Source organism: Ailuropoda melanoleuca, chromosome 20 (genome assembly GCF_002007445.2).
Source record: "Ailuropoda melanoleuca isolate Jingjing chromosome 20, ASM200744v2, whole genome shotgun sequence".
Lineage (NCBI taxonomy): Eukaryota > Metazoa > Chordata > Mammalia > Carnivora > Ursidae > Ailuropoda > Ailuropoda melanoleuca.
The window spans coordinates 1,875,131-1,888,792 of record NC_048237.1 but is presented as its reverse complement, the minus strand read 5'-3'; the positions used below and the strand labels follow the sequence as shown (position 1 = coordinate 1,888,792).

General features: G+C 46.5%; 1 protein-coding gene across 12 annotated transcripts in view; it reads right to left on the bottom strand.

Moving 5' to 3' along the window:
* The window catches only part of LOC105234922 (T-cell receptor alpha chain C region), a 560,983-nt gene that overhangs the window by 165,824 nt on the left and 381,497 nt on the right, over positions 1 to 13,662 (bottom strand). Inside the window, exon 3 of one of the 12 annotated variants that reach the window (XM_034648718.1) lies at positions 3,369 to 3,372. The exons of the other annotated variants lie outside the window; for them this stretch is intronic. Within the exon in view, the coding sequence (XP_034504609.1) occupies positions 3,369 to 3,372 (4 nt within the window). The remainder of the gene's footprint in view (positions 1 to 3,368; positions 3,373 to 13,662) is intronic. 12 annotated transcript variants of the gene reach the window in all.

Sequence of the window (13,662 nt, the reverse complement as noted above, 5' to 3'; positions counted from 1 at the left end):
TTCTGAGCCTTGGGCACCTCATCTGTAAAGCAGGGATAATAATATCCCCCCCACCCCACTGGCATCTGTGAAGCTCCGAGGAGCTGGTCCACGTGAAGCCCTGGGTNGCCCTGGGCATGGCGCCTGGCGCACGGTCAGCGCTCAGGGAGAGGAGATGTTTTACTCCTCCCACGTGTGTATGTGCAGGTCTCTGTGGGTGTGCGACAGTTTTCCAGTCAAAGCCCAACTTCACTAGCAAATAAAATCGGCCCCATTTCAGAAAACAACAATGTGCAGGCGTGGGGTTGAGCAGATCTCCCTCGACACCCTTGGCCACTTCTTTCTCTAACTGGAAAGACTTCTTCTCCCAAATCCCCAGGAGCCAGCAGACTCCTGAAGCCTGTCCAGAATGGGAGGACCCTCCACCCCCGAAGAGGCTGTCGTGTGAAAGAGGGCTGAGGTGGCGGTGGCTGACCCTCCCCTTTCGCTCTGAGCCCGGGCACTCACTACACAGTCGGCATGGCTGGGTCTTCTGCTCTGGACGGTTGTGACCGACCCGGTCTCAGGAGCTGCCAACGCGAGAGAGACTCGGTGGCTTTGTATTCAATCATCATTGAGAGCCTATTAGGAGAACAAGGTGCCATGCGGCCACTTGAAAGGCTGAGTGTCTAGAAATGGCCATTACGGAGGAAAATCCTTCCGCTTGGCTGGCTGGGGCCAGGTCTACGGCTTGAAAGCAATTGGCGCTGATGCTGAGTGAGGGGGCACGTTCATTTTGTGCTCAATAAAACTGGTTTTATTCAGGGAAGTGAATTGTTATCCCCTCGGGAAGGGTGAAGGTACAAAAACAGGTTGTAATTCTTGGAGAATCTAATTCCTCTGAACCTGGAGATGGAGCGAGAAAGAGGGAGAGAGAGGGAGAGGGCTGGATGAAAGGGAGCTCTGCAGTCCTGGGAAGTCCTGGGCTAATTAGGCAGCTTGGATTTCTTCTGGAGCTTCGGGATGGTGCCAGATGTGTCCAGGCTCTCCGTGTGCCACCCCGCAGAGCTAGCATCCAGAGCCCAGCAGCCTCAGCTCCTCATGTCTGGGAATACATCAAAGGAGGCTTGATATTCACAAGCGCTGTGAGTCATTTTCACATGGAGCTGTGGGGTGCTGCCTCCACCACGGGGGCGCCGCATCCAGCCCTTTGTAGGAGCAGCTGAGCTGAACCAATCCCCCATTACGGGCGAGAGTCCATTCCTCCTGGGAGATCTGGATTTGCCCCCAGACCCCTGTGCAGAGTAAAATGGTTTTTTTTTTTATTGAGAAATAGTTATTAAAACCTCCTCCAGTCTTGCCTATGCATCTCCACCACCCGCGGAGACAGCTTGGTGTGATCTCTTCCGCCAGAGAGTGTGGCCACCTCCAGGCCCTGCTGTGAGTGTCAATAACATCGGAAACTTCCCTGTTTCTCTTGCTCTGAGGACAAAGAACACCAACAAGACTCCAACCACGACCATGTTTCTTCCCAGCCGGAGGAGGAAATTCTGCTTGTCCCCGTTGAGTGTGGCAGTCGTTGGAAAAAGCATCGTGTGTGACACTCTTTGAGGGCTGGCAGAGGCTTGTGAAATGAAAGCCACAGGATTGTAGAGCTGGAAGGGGCCTTAGTCATCATCCAATTCTTGCCCCTCAAATTACAGATGAGAAAATGAGGCACAGAGAGGTTAAGGGACTTGTCTGAGGTCACACAGACAAGTGAGGATTTCGAGCATCGAGCCTCGTTTTCCAAAACAGGGAGGGAAATAGTGGCAGGTGAATCTTGTTAGTACTTTTCCACTGGAGACTGTGTCAGAAGTTTGAACCTATTGGAAAGGGATGGGGACACGGAGACCTGAAGTTGTATCTCAGCTTTGCACCCCAGTTTCTCTGGATGAAAAATGGCTGTATACAGCCTTGGGTTGGGAGGGTGGGAGAATTAACTGATGAATGGTTAGGCTGAGTGGCTGGGCTAGGGAAAAGTGTGGGCAGTGGGAAAGTGCATGGAACATGGAAATCAAGTAGAGTAATATCTGCTTGTTCTCTGCCCTGGCCACAGTCTGTTGGGAGAAACCGCTTTCCAAGTGAAAATATTTCATGGTCCAGCAGGACTGGATTGCTCACCTTTGCTTGGGGCCACATGGAAAAAGTGTTCCCCTATTTGAATGCATTTTCATTATACCCGTACATCTTCAATTCTGCCAGAAAAGCAAGCAGGCCTTGCTCTTTAAAATGTCTGGAGCTCCCGTTCCCCATTTGGGGTTTGTGGTGAAAGGTCAGACTCCAGTGCTGTCTGGTGGTAATTGGGTTCTGAATAAATGAGGCTTCAGGGACTGCCAGGGAGACCAGCGAGCCGCCAAGCTGGGCCTGGACTGAGTCTGGAGGCCACACAACGTCCCTTGGCAAGGTGGCCCTTGTGGGCTGGGCTGCTGGCATTCACTGGCAACCCGCCTGGCACCCCCACAGACTGATGCTGCGAGCCCAGAGGCCCACGTCCCTACATCAGTCTTCTCAACTGCTTTCTCCTGTTATTACCTTGTCAACAGCGGCATCCAAGATACAAAGGACAACTCTGCATGATGATGCAGTGAATGACTAGTTAGGTGCCTCCTGTTTAATAACCAGAGAAATATTGCTGTGCGGCATCTCTCCATATGCTCTGGCACCTGTGTCTGGCATGTAAGGGATTCATTTTCTTCACATATCTCATTAAAGATGTAAAGCAAAATAGAGGGGCTGCAAACCTCACCCCCCACTACCACCACCCCAGCCGCCTGGAACTCACTTTTCTTACCCTCTGCTGCCATCTAGTGGCCACCGGCCCCTTCTCTGCACTGGCAGCTCCCTAGTCTCTCCGTGGGGCTCAAGCTGCCGTGCCTGGGAAGCAGGAGTGAGGTGGATACGTAAACCACACAGCCATGGATCTCTTTGGCTCCTTGCTGTCAAAGAGGGTCCCCTTTCCCGACATCCGCCTGGACTACCCTGGCACTGCCTCCTGGAGCCTGAGAGGGTCCTTTCCCCTCTGGAGAGACGGCATCTGTTGATTTTTTACAAATCTATCTTCCAGACTGTAAATGTGAAATCTTGAAAATCTGGCACACTGAACATGTGTTGCCAAAAGCCCATTCTGAATTCTGTGACGCAGGACAGACAGAGTCCCACCCACCTGCACCCCACCCCCCATGCTGACATTTCCCCCAACATCTTAAGGAATCCCCAAGGCTGGGATGGAGAAAGTCACAGTGCCCAAGGGGAATTCCATGGGTCTTTTTAGCTGCCTGCCACCTGCTTCCATACCAAGTCCTTGCTAGAGGAAGCTCGCTCCGGTCCAGGTCCTACTCTCCCAACGCAGGGTCTCAGGCTCCCAAGACCGACCTTGTTTGACATTGGCTGTGTTGCCTGTGATGCACCGGAGTGCGTTTTTAGCCCTCGTTCATCAGCTTGGGTCTTGGGCGGGTAGGCTGGGATGTGTGGGTAACCGTGGAACACTCCCCCAGATGGAGGACCCAGTGCAGCACACCACAGCTCACAAGAACAGTGAGTGGAGAGCAGGTGGGGCCCGCACCAGCTGTGAGGTTTCAGCACGGGCTGCAGGTGCCCCCACAACACTGTGCGCTCCTGACGCCAGGGGAGGGGACGGCATCTCTGGGCTGGGGACGGAAAGACGAAGAGTGATGTTGCTTTTTGTCGACAAGCCAAGCAGTTAACGTCCTTCTCTTTCAGCCTTGGCATGTGTTCGTTAATTTCATTAATTGATTCATTCTTCCGGACGCACTCAGTTCTAGAATATGCAGTGAACACAAAAAGCAACAGATGACAGTCTCAACCTTTAAAGATCTTATTATCTAGAGAAGGAAGGAAGCAAGAAGCACAACAGTTAGAATAGTGCTGATGGATTCTCTAAATGCAGGGATTCCGAGAAGAGAGGGATCGNCTTGGCATGTGTTCGTTAATTTCATTAATTGATTCATTCTTCCGGACGCACTCAGTTCTAGAATATGCAGTGGACACAAAAAGCAACAGATGACAGTCTCAACCTTTAAAGATCTTATTATCTAGAGAAGGAAGGAAGCAAGAAGCACAACAGTTAGAATAGTGCTGATGGATTCTCTAAATGCAGGGATTCCGAGAAGAGAGGGATCACTGGCAGTTACAACAGCTGGGGAGCACATCATGGAGGTAAATGATTCAAACTGCTCAAGGAACTGGGGGTGATGGTGACATGCTCTCTCAGGTGGGGTCCGCCTACATCCCCATAGCTAGGGACTCTGCTCCCGCGGCTGGCCACTCTTCTGGGGTCAGAAGAAGACACAGGGAGACAAAGGGGAATCTCCCAGGACCCTCCGTGTATTGATCTGTAACAGATTTCTCCCCTTTCTGGACATTGCTATTCATTCATTGGGTTGGCANTATTCATTCATTGGGTGGGCGTGTCCTTCATTGATTCATTCAAGAAACACATACTGTTCTAGCCTGAGTAAATCCACAGAAAGTTCTAAGTTTTCACACCAGCTTGCCATTGAACCAGAGACAAGCTAAAATCATTGTCACTTTTGTCTCCATTTTAGGTCACCTCGTTGAAGTACCAGTTGGTTCTTTATTGCTTTTAGATATCTGCCCGTGTGGTCGGCCCCCCTCGCCCTGCTCCCCCAAGAACACTTCAGACAGGGGTGCAGCCCCAGCTGTCCTGCTGCTTCCTGCTCTCACGATCCCGCCATGCTCTCATCTCTGGGGCTGACTCTGGCCTGTTCGCAGGACTTCCGTTCGGCAGGAGGGACAGAGAGGACACTTCATGGGTCGTGGGGAAACAGAAAGTCTAAAAATAAAGAAAGGACCCCTTGATTTAGTCTTGGTTAAGAGTAAAATAGACTTTAGTTTGCAATGGTGTTTGATAAGCCTTGTGAGGAAANGCAGGACTTCCGTTCGGCAGGAGGGACAGAGAGGACACTTCATGGGTCGTGGGGAAACAGAAAGTCTAAAAACAAAGAAAGGACCCCTTGATTTAGTCTTGGTTAAGAGTAAAATAGACTTTAGTTTGCAATGGTGTTTGATATGCCTTGTGAGGAAGAAATCCTATTATGTCACATTTTCAAAAGTCTGTGCTGCTAAGATAAAGATATTTACATTCTGCGGCCGTGGAGCTTGGTGAAAAGCAGCTGTTAAGAGACCAGGCAGCTGGGGGAAAGGTTTTATGTAATTTAAATTTACACAGATTTGGCCTCTTCTTATGTTTACTGACAAGGAGCAGGAAAGTCTGATATCAACTCTCCAGGAATAGAACTTTTACCGCAAAGTGTTTGGCCACAAAGAGCTCACACAAGTATTGTATTGTTCGTTNAAAGTCTGATATCAACTCTCCAGGAATAGAACTTTTACCGCAAAGTGTTTGGCCACAAAGAGCTCACACAAGCATTGTATTGTTCGTTTAATCCTCAGAATGTTTGTGCAGGAAATATAATTTGTTGAACTGAGTTGTAAACGAACTCACAAAACTTTTCGTCCTTTAATTTCCTCTCCCTCTCTTTCTTTCTATGTGCNTTTCTCTCTATGTGTGTGTCTTTTCTTTAGTCAGAACACTCTAGACATCCTTTTCTGTCCCTCTCCCCTCCCCTGGAGCCTCATTTTTCTTTTAGTAAACCACACGAAATAAGGGGTTCTAGGAGACATACCCTGGAGCCTCGTTTCTTTGACAGTTGTGTGGCTGGGGTTCCTATTCTGGAGACAGAGCCTGCCGGGAGAGAGGAGGCAGCAGAAAAGTCATGCCTCCGCGCGGGGGTGGAGCACGGTGGCCCTTTGGCTTCTCTGAGTCCTGGAGGTGGTCTCCCCATGGCCCTGCACAGCAAACGGCCCTCCAAATGCCATCAGCTCCTGGCTTTGGAAACAAAATAAAACCCATGATCGGAGTCCCCATGCCTCGGTTCCCTCTTTTTTCACTTCTGAAAATATCACAAATCAGAAGAAAAGTTCTTTTCAGTTTCTTGGAATTGTGAGGGTGGCGTGTCACGTCACGCCTGGTGTGTTAGTGGGGACCACAACCCCTGTGCTGTCCTCCCTGTAGCCCCCGTCACGTCTTCTCTGGGATTATGGGAGTTCAACTCCAAACCCACAAGCCAGCAAGTGGACAAGGGAGTTGAACGGTCACTGAGTGTTTACCGTGTACCTTCAACTTTGCTATGACACTGACTCACTTACTCTGACGACCAAGCAAGGTATGTGTGATATTCCTATTTGATGAGCGAGGGGGCCTCCTGGGCAAGGAGGTCCCTAACATCTTAGAGCTAAATGCAGTTTCTAGAACCACAGGCAGCAAGGAGGAGAGGGGAGGTGCCCTCTTCTCCTGCCTGCTCTGCCCACCACGGTCTGTCAGAGGGAGGAGTGGCGTGGAGGTGGAAGTTTCCTCAGCTGTGTCCCGTGGCCCTGGAGCCCTGCTCCTGAGACCTCAGACCCCCCGGCTGGGCAGGACAGGATGCCGGGGACAGCCTAGTCACTAGCACAGTCCTCAGCAGCCAGCTGTCACTCTGAGTGTCCTTAGGGTCAGAACAGCCAGTCCTGCAGCAGTTCCTCTACCCCGAGGAGGAGGGTAGGGGGCAAAGCAGATACCTAGTCGGACCGCAGTGCTCTATCCTCTGACAGCCTAGACCTGAGTGAGAAAATCCGTGGTGGGGTGACCTCCACGCAGATCCCTTCTTCCCTTCTCGTTCCCACGGGAGGCTGGGAGGCTCCAGTCTCTCATGGGGCTCCTCCGAAGTGAATGCAGGAATCCCCACAATCACAGGGGACCCTAAAGGATTGGGGCCTTCCATCCCTTCAGAGAAGGGAAGTGACAAAGTTGGCTGTGACCCCAGATTCCTTGGCCTCGGCTATAGTCCCGGGGCTCAGCAGAGGGCTTGCCCATTGACAGCGGGCTCTGTTTGGTTCTGGAACAGGTCAGAAGAATTGACAGGAACGTTTGTGAGGCAGGAAGAGGCCACAGAGGTCGCACCACAGAGCAAGGCGTCAGCAGATAGAGCTAGGGCAAGGCTGAAACCAAGGAGCATGGAGGTGCAGTGTGCTGCTGGCCTGGAGACAGGTTTAAACCTTGCCCAAGGGGCGAAGACCCCCTATGAAGTGAACCAAAGCTGTTTGCTCCGCTTTCTTCTGGAAGCTGGCTGTAGTCACTCAGCCTAATTTGATTTCCCTTGTGTAAAAATGTGGGGGTGGGGGATCACAGAGAGGTTTCCTCCCAGGCTCTGAAACTTCCGGAATCACCCCGGCTGACAAAGAGTACTTAGTCACTTAGCCAACACCCCCAGGTTCCTTTGTAGTGGTGGTGTTTGTGGTTTGCTTTGGTTTTACAGGATATGGGAATGACTGATTCAGTGAGAGAGGCAGCTGTCTCTTTGGTGAGCAATCTCCTTTAGTATCATGGCCTCACAAGCACGTTATTGACGATTTAGCCCTTGTTCAAGTGTGGTTTTCTACTGGGCATCATCTTCCATCTGTTCGATGGCAAGAAATCCTGCCGCCTTTACATTTCCAGTCTGAATCAATGAGATGGTTCTCATATGCAAGGCAGACAGGCATACAGACTAGTGCAAAAGCACCAAAAAGTTATCCCTTCCTACCCAGGAAGTAACCTTATCACCAACATTGTAAACAAGCACCTTTCGGACAGGTGAGCAAGAAATTAAGCACGGGAATGACGTGCTTGTTCCAGTTCAGAGCCAACAAGGGCTCAGGGAGAGGTCTGCTAGGGTCTTAGCCTGCGCCACCAGCCTACACCTCTCCCTGATGGGGTGTGAATGGAGGAAAAGGAGAGACTCTTTAATAGAGAATAACTGAACAAAAATTCGATTTATTTGCAATGCATTTTCTTTTCCACATCCAGATTTATGGATCAGGAAACTGAGGCACACATTGCTTAAGTGGCTTGATTAGGGGTACACACCTTCTAAGCGGCAGAGACAGAGTCAAAACCAGATGGCNAGACAGAGTCAAAACCAGATGGTTCTGCTCTACCGTATACCCTGCTTACTCTGAATTACAAACTAAGTCTGATCGGGGGGAATCTACTAACGTTCTGCTTCTGACACGGGCAGCAAGGGAAGTAGTTCTTTTTCTAATCTCAAAGGTTAAACTGTAACTTCAAACTAATTCCCATGAATAGAATATCAAAGATGTGTCATGAATTCATTGATCCAAAATGATCTTGAGTCTATTCACCTTTTGGTACCCCCTTTTANACCTTTCGGTACCACCTTTTAGTGTTACCACTGTCACAAATTAGATATGTATTTATATGGCCAGACCTCCCTTATTGGTATGTTGACTTTAACCCAAACTCCCTAGTCTGACGTTCCAGCAATACTGGGGTGTTATTCATTGAGAAACGTTCTCCAAGATCCTTCTCCAGCTAACAAATTGGCATTTTAACCTGCACTTTCAATGGCCAAACTCCAAAGGGTGACTAATGGAGTGTCAGATGGTACAGCGGGGTGGTGGGGGCATAATCCTTTCAGTGGAATTTTTTTTTTTTTTTTGCACGAGCCAAATCCTGCCACGGAACTAACTTACAGGTAAGGCCAGCCCTGACCTAAAATTAGGCATTCTGAGGAAAATCTGAAATGCAAATCATGCTCAGGTTTTTTTGATGTGAGAGAAAGCATCGAACTGGCACAGCCGTGTTGTCCCTCTGGCCATTTCCTGGAACTACAGAGAAACAGCCGGGGCGGGTGAAGCTCGCGTCCAGCCACAGGCCCTGTGGACGGCGCGACTGTCAATGCAGTGTCATCCCTTGGAGGAGAATTCCCTTCTGTGTAAGAAGTTCTTACAGAGTGAATCCTCAAAAACCTTTCTGGGCTTTACCAGATTGTTCTCTGGTAGCTATTTCAGAAGGAGCCAGAGGCCTCCGATGGAACAGGACACACCAGCAGAGATGAGGAGCGCCCAGGGCACTAACGTGTCCTGTTCAGTGACGTCACTTCCGGCCCAATGCCTACGTGCGCTCCTGGCCTCCCGTGATGGCATCGCTGCTCCGGGGAGGTGAGAGCTTACACCCCCTTTCCCCCAACCCGTCTACTGAAGGGAAATGTGCCTCTGGGTAGATTCCTAGGGGAATGACCTAGTCCACTGGAAAAGAAGTGGAAGATATCATACATTGGCATGCGGGCTGTTTCTTTTTGGGATGCTCATCACAACCGAGCGTAGGTCACTAAGAAAATGCAGGCTTAAGGGGGCGGGGACTTCTGAGGAAGCGGAAGCGTGGAAGACATCTTTGCTCCTGTTGTTTACCCGCCCCTTCCTGCCGTCACCGCCTCTTCTCTGTGGGCATCCTTACGATGAGCCAGGGCAGGCATGCTGGAAGTGGCTTACTTGGACCTCACTCTCTCTCTCTGGAGGTCAGGGCCAAGGGCACATTTCTTGAAGTGTCCTTGGCTCATATTTTTCAACTGTATTTCCATCTGAGATCCACTTTGGCTGGGCAAATACCCCCCGGGCCTCTAGCTCTCCAGCTCNCAGCTTTTTCTTGTTAATGCAAAATAGGCTCATTGGAATGAATAAAGAGAATGGTACTGCTTTGGCTCAACCACTAATGAGCACTTTCATTTTGTCATAAAGTAAATATTAAAGTTTTAAGAGATAGCCCAGGGACCAACTAATTATGTTAAAGTCCTTGCAGAAGGTCCAGAATTCTACAGTGAGGAGCCATGTCCTCATTCAGGGCTGGGACTCCTAGGTTCTCTAAACCTTGTCTCCAGGTGCCTCTGGGGGCCAACCAGGAGGGAACTCCTCATAGACCCGTAAGATGTGAGAGCTAGAAAATTTAGTGTTTGAGTCCCTTCCCTCCTCTTAACGGATGGAAGACACACCAGAGAGTACCCAGATCGCACGATGAGCTTGGGGACCTTGTGATTAGAATGCAGGTTTGCTGCTGGGGCCAGTTAGGGGGGTGACTTCTCACTCTCCCTCCTGCTGGGGAAAGGGCAGTGATTCTTCCATTGTCTGCACACGAGGTTGTTTTTGTTTTGTTTTGTGTTTGTGTTTTCTGTTTGTTTGCTCTACAGTTTTTTAGATGATTTTGTTTCCCAAAGAGCATCTATGTCCTTTCTGCTCCTAGGAGTATACAGTGTTTACATATCAGTAGATTTGTTCCAGTGAAGATTTCCTTTTAGAAACATCTGTACTTGTCCCATTTAGTTCTGAAATAACTGGTAAAGCAGTTCTTCTCTTTTACTGGTCAGTTTTTAGGTGGGCAGGAACCCAAGGTGAACCTTCGCAGTTCTATGTTCTGCTCATCTTTGAATTCCCCTCATTCCAGCCTTCATGACCTAGCAGGGTGCTTGGTATAAATTTATCTTCAGAATGACTGACTTCTGTTGAATGTCTTGAGGACAGTGGTCAGACGTGATGCTGTGGTCAATTTAGATTGCTCCCTCTGTCCCCAGTGTTAGGCATCCTTTTCCTCTTGGCCCTTTGTTTAGAAACAAAGCATTATTTTACTTTTGAATAAAAAAGGTTCACCAAACAGACTATGTGTACAGCTTGTATATTTTAACAAAAATAATAGAAAGCTTAGTTGAAGTTTGGTAACAGTTAAATTCAGGGGGAAAAAAAGGCGGTTCTAATTTGCATAGTAGGCAGGTGATTTTAGGAACTCCTTACTCCAGGGATAGAGTATATTAATGTGTGCTCTAGTGAGATCTAGACAATATTATTTATGTTAGACCACCCACTTAAGGGAACCTAGGAATATTTTTAAAAACTTGTAATCTAGTATTTAAAAGGTGCTTTTGGGGCGCCTGGGTAGCGCAGTGGTTAACCGTCTGCCTTCGGCTCAGGGCTTGATCCGGCATTCTGGGATCGAGCCCCACATCAGGCTCCTCCGCTGGGATCCTGCTTCTTCCTCTCACACTCCCCTGCTGTGTTCCCTCTCTCGCTGGCTGTCTCTCTGTCACATAAATAAATAAAATCTTTAAAAAATAAAAAATAAAAGGTGCTTTTATTAGATCATTTTTCTCACTCTATGTGTTCATTGAAGAAGAAATTGTGAATTACGTATCATTTTAAAGAAGAGAAGAGCATCGTGCTTGATTCTACTACCCAGAGATATGTACTGTATCATTTTGTTATATTTCTTTTTCGCAAATAGTCTTCAGTGTATTTTCTCACGTCATTGAGGCCTTATTGTATATTCAGTTTTCTGTTTCCCATTTATATTAGAGCAAGATATTTCGGTTATTTCCAATTATTGGAACTGCAAATAACCTTTAATGGGCTTCTTTGTTCATAAAAAGAAATCTGCTCAGATAATTTTTTTAAAGACAGATTACCAATTGTTGGGCCAAGAGGGATGACCATTTTATTTTATTTTATTTTTTTAAAGATTTTATTTATTTATTTGACAGAGAGAGAGCACAAGCAGGGGAAACAGCAGGCAGAGGGAAAGGGAGAAGCAGGCTTCCCGTGGAGCAGGGAGCCTGATGTGGGGCTCCATCCCAGGACCCTGGGATCATGACCTGAACCAAAGGCAGACGCTTAACCGACTAAGCCACCCAGGTGCCCCGGGATGACCATTTTAAAAGGTCTTGATATCTGTTATATTATACCAATTTGTAATCATAGCGGCAACAGATGTAAGTGCCCTTACTGTGCCCAGTTTCATCAGCGCTGAGGTGCAATTGTTAAAAAGGTCCATATTATTTGGTACGAAAGATAGTTGTTTTCATTTGACTTTTTTGATTTTAAGTGTGGTTGACTTTTTCAAATATTCATTAGCAATTTATATGTAGTTTTTGTGTCTAGTTTTTCCCTATATATTTATCAGGCTAGTGTTTCCCTTATCCGTTCATAGGAACTCTTTATATATGAAGCATATCAACATTGGACTGTTATACAACTCATATACTTTTAAAGAACTAATTTATTATCTTTAAATTAAAACATTTGGACATTTAGAAATCTTTTGACTTTATGCACTCAAATTTCTGTATTTGTATATCCCCTGATAATTTTGTTCACTGCCTTTACTCCAGAAATTCCTTTTTCAGAGGGAGGGGACATTTGGATGAAGGAAGAATAGCTTGGGTTGGGAGGAAGACTTGGTTGGGACTTCGATCAGAGGTTGATCTTATCAGTGGAGCTCAGAGCCAGGTGTCTCCTTGCTGCTAACGTGCTCAGGAACTCCCTTTAGGTGCAACATATGGTACCATTTTTCTTGGTGCCATAAGGCTTCTGCCAGGATTGGGAAGGCAGAGAGACTGTAGGCTGATAGTGAGAGACTGTGAAAGTTTCCCTAATTAAATTAATGTATAAAGAGAGGAGACACAATTTCTCCCACTTCTGCAAAGAAAGTGATTGAGATTCCCACTTGACTCTAGCGTTATATCTTTAAAGAAATAATAATCCACGGAAGGACAGTCGTCTGCACTGTCCAGAGGACAGGGATGTTAAGATTTGGATGCCTGTGGAATCCAGTTGCGGAATAGATGTTTTTTTTTTTTTGGAAGGTAGATTCTTCATGGTGGTTTGTTAGAACTTTGGGGAAAGTTAACATCCCTTCTCCCAAGCCACTGAACTGCCCACACTCTCAACAAGGAAATTTATGATCAATAATTTGGTTTCCAAGGTATCATAATAAACAAAGGAAGAAGTGCCTTGCACAGGGACTGAAAGTGCAAAACCATTGGCATTTGGGTTTAAGTCTGAATCTCATCCCAATTTAAATAGCTTAAGTTTACTACTGGTCGGCTAATCACCTCTGGGTTTACTAAGAACATTCACCTTCTTAATTATATAGACTAAAAACCAATTCCTCAATGGCCGTTCTGCCACCGAGAGGTTTCTCTAGCCAGCAGCAAACCTTATGACTACCCCAAAGCCATTTGGAAAACAAGTGTTTTTTGCTTTTGAAAACAAATATGTTACGTAACAAAGTATGTTAATTGATTGGGAAAAGATTCAGTATAATTTCCTAGTTCTAATGAAGTTACAAAAATGAACAGATGTGGATGAAATGGATCTGGGTGCCATCTTGCAAACCTATAACATCCTTTTACTCTGCAGTATTCAGGGTTTGCATTATGCAAGTACTTTTATTAACATAAATGGCATCATACTTTCTATATTGTTCTGCAACTTCTTTCCCCACTCAGTAATGCATTTTGAAGACCTTCTCCTGTTATATGTATAGATTAACTTCATTATTTTTATCTGTATGGAATATAGTCTTATCATAATTTATTATACCACTTTTTGTTATACAATTATGTCATGTCCAGCTTATTATAACCCTACATTGCTGCACCAAACTTTTCATTTTTCAACATAAAATTAATATATACTTATTATATTGAAAATTTGGAAAATATAAAAGTGAAAAGAAAACTCTTTTCACTAGGTAATCACCCAATCCCCATGAGCTCAGATATTCAATACTCACGAATGAGATACCTTCCTAGAGATTAAAAAAAATCATAATTTGGTAACAACTAATTTTAACAATCAGATTATATTATGCTGTTCTGAAATAAGTTAATAAATTATGCCTTAAATATATCAAGAATTTAGGTTATTTAAATTTCTGATTAAAGGATTTAGAAAGCAAAGTACTTATGAATTTTATGTGACAGACAGTATTCTATATTTTAAGTTTTTTCCTGTTTTGAATAGTGTTCTTTTTATAGAGAC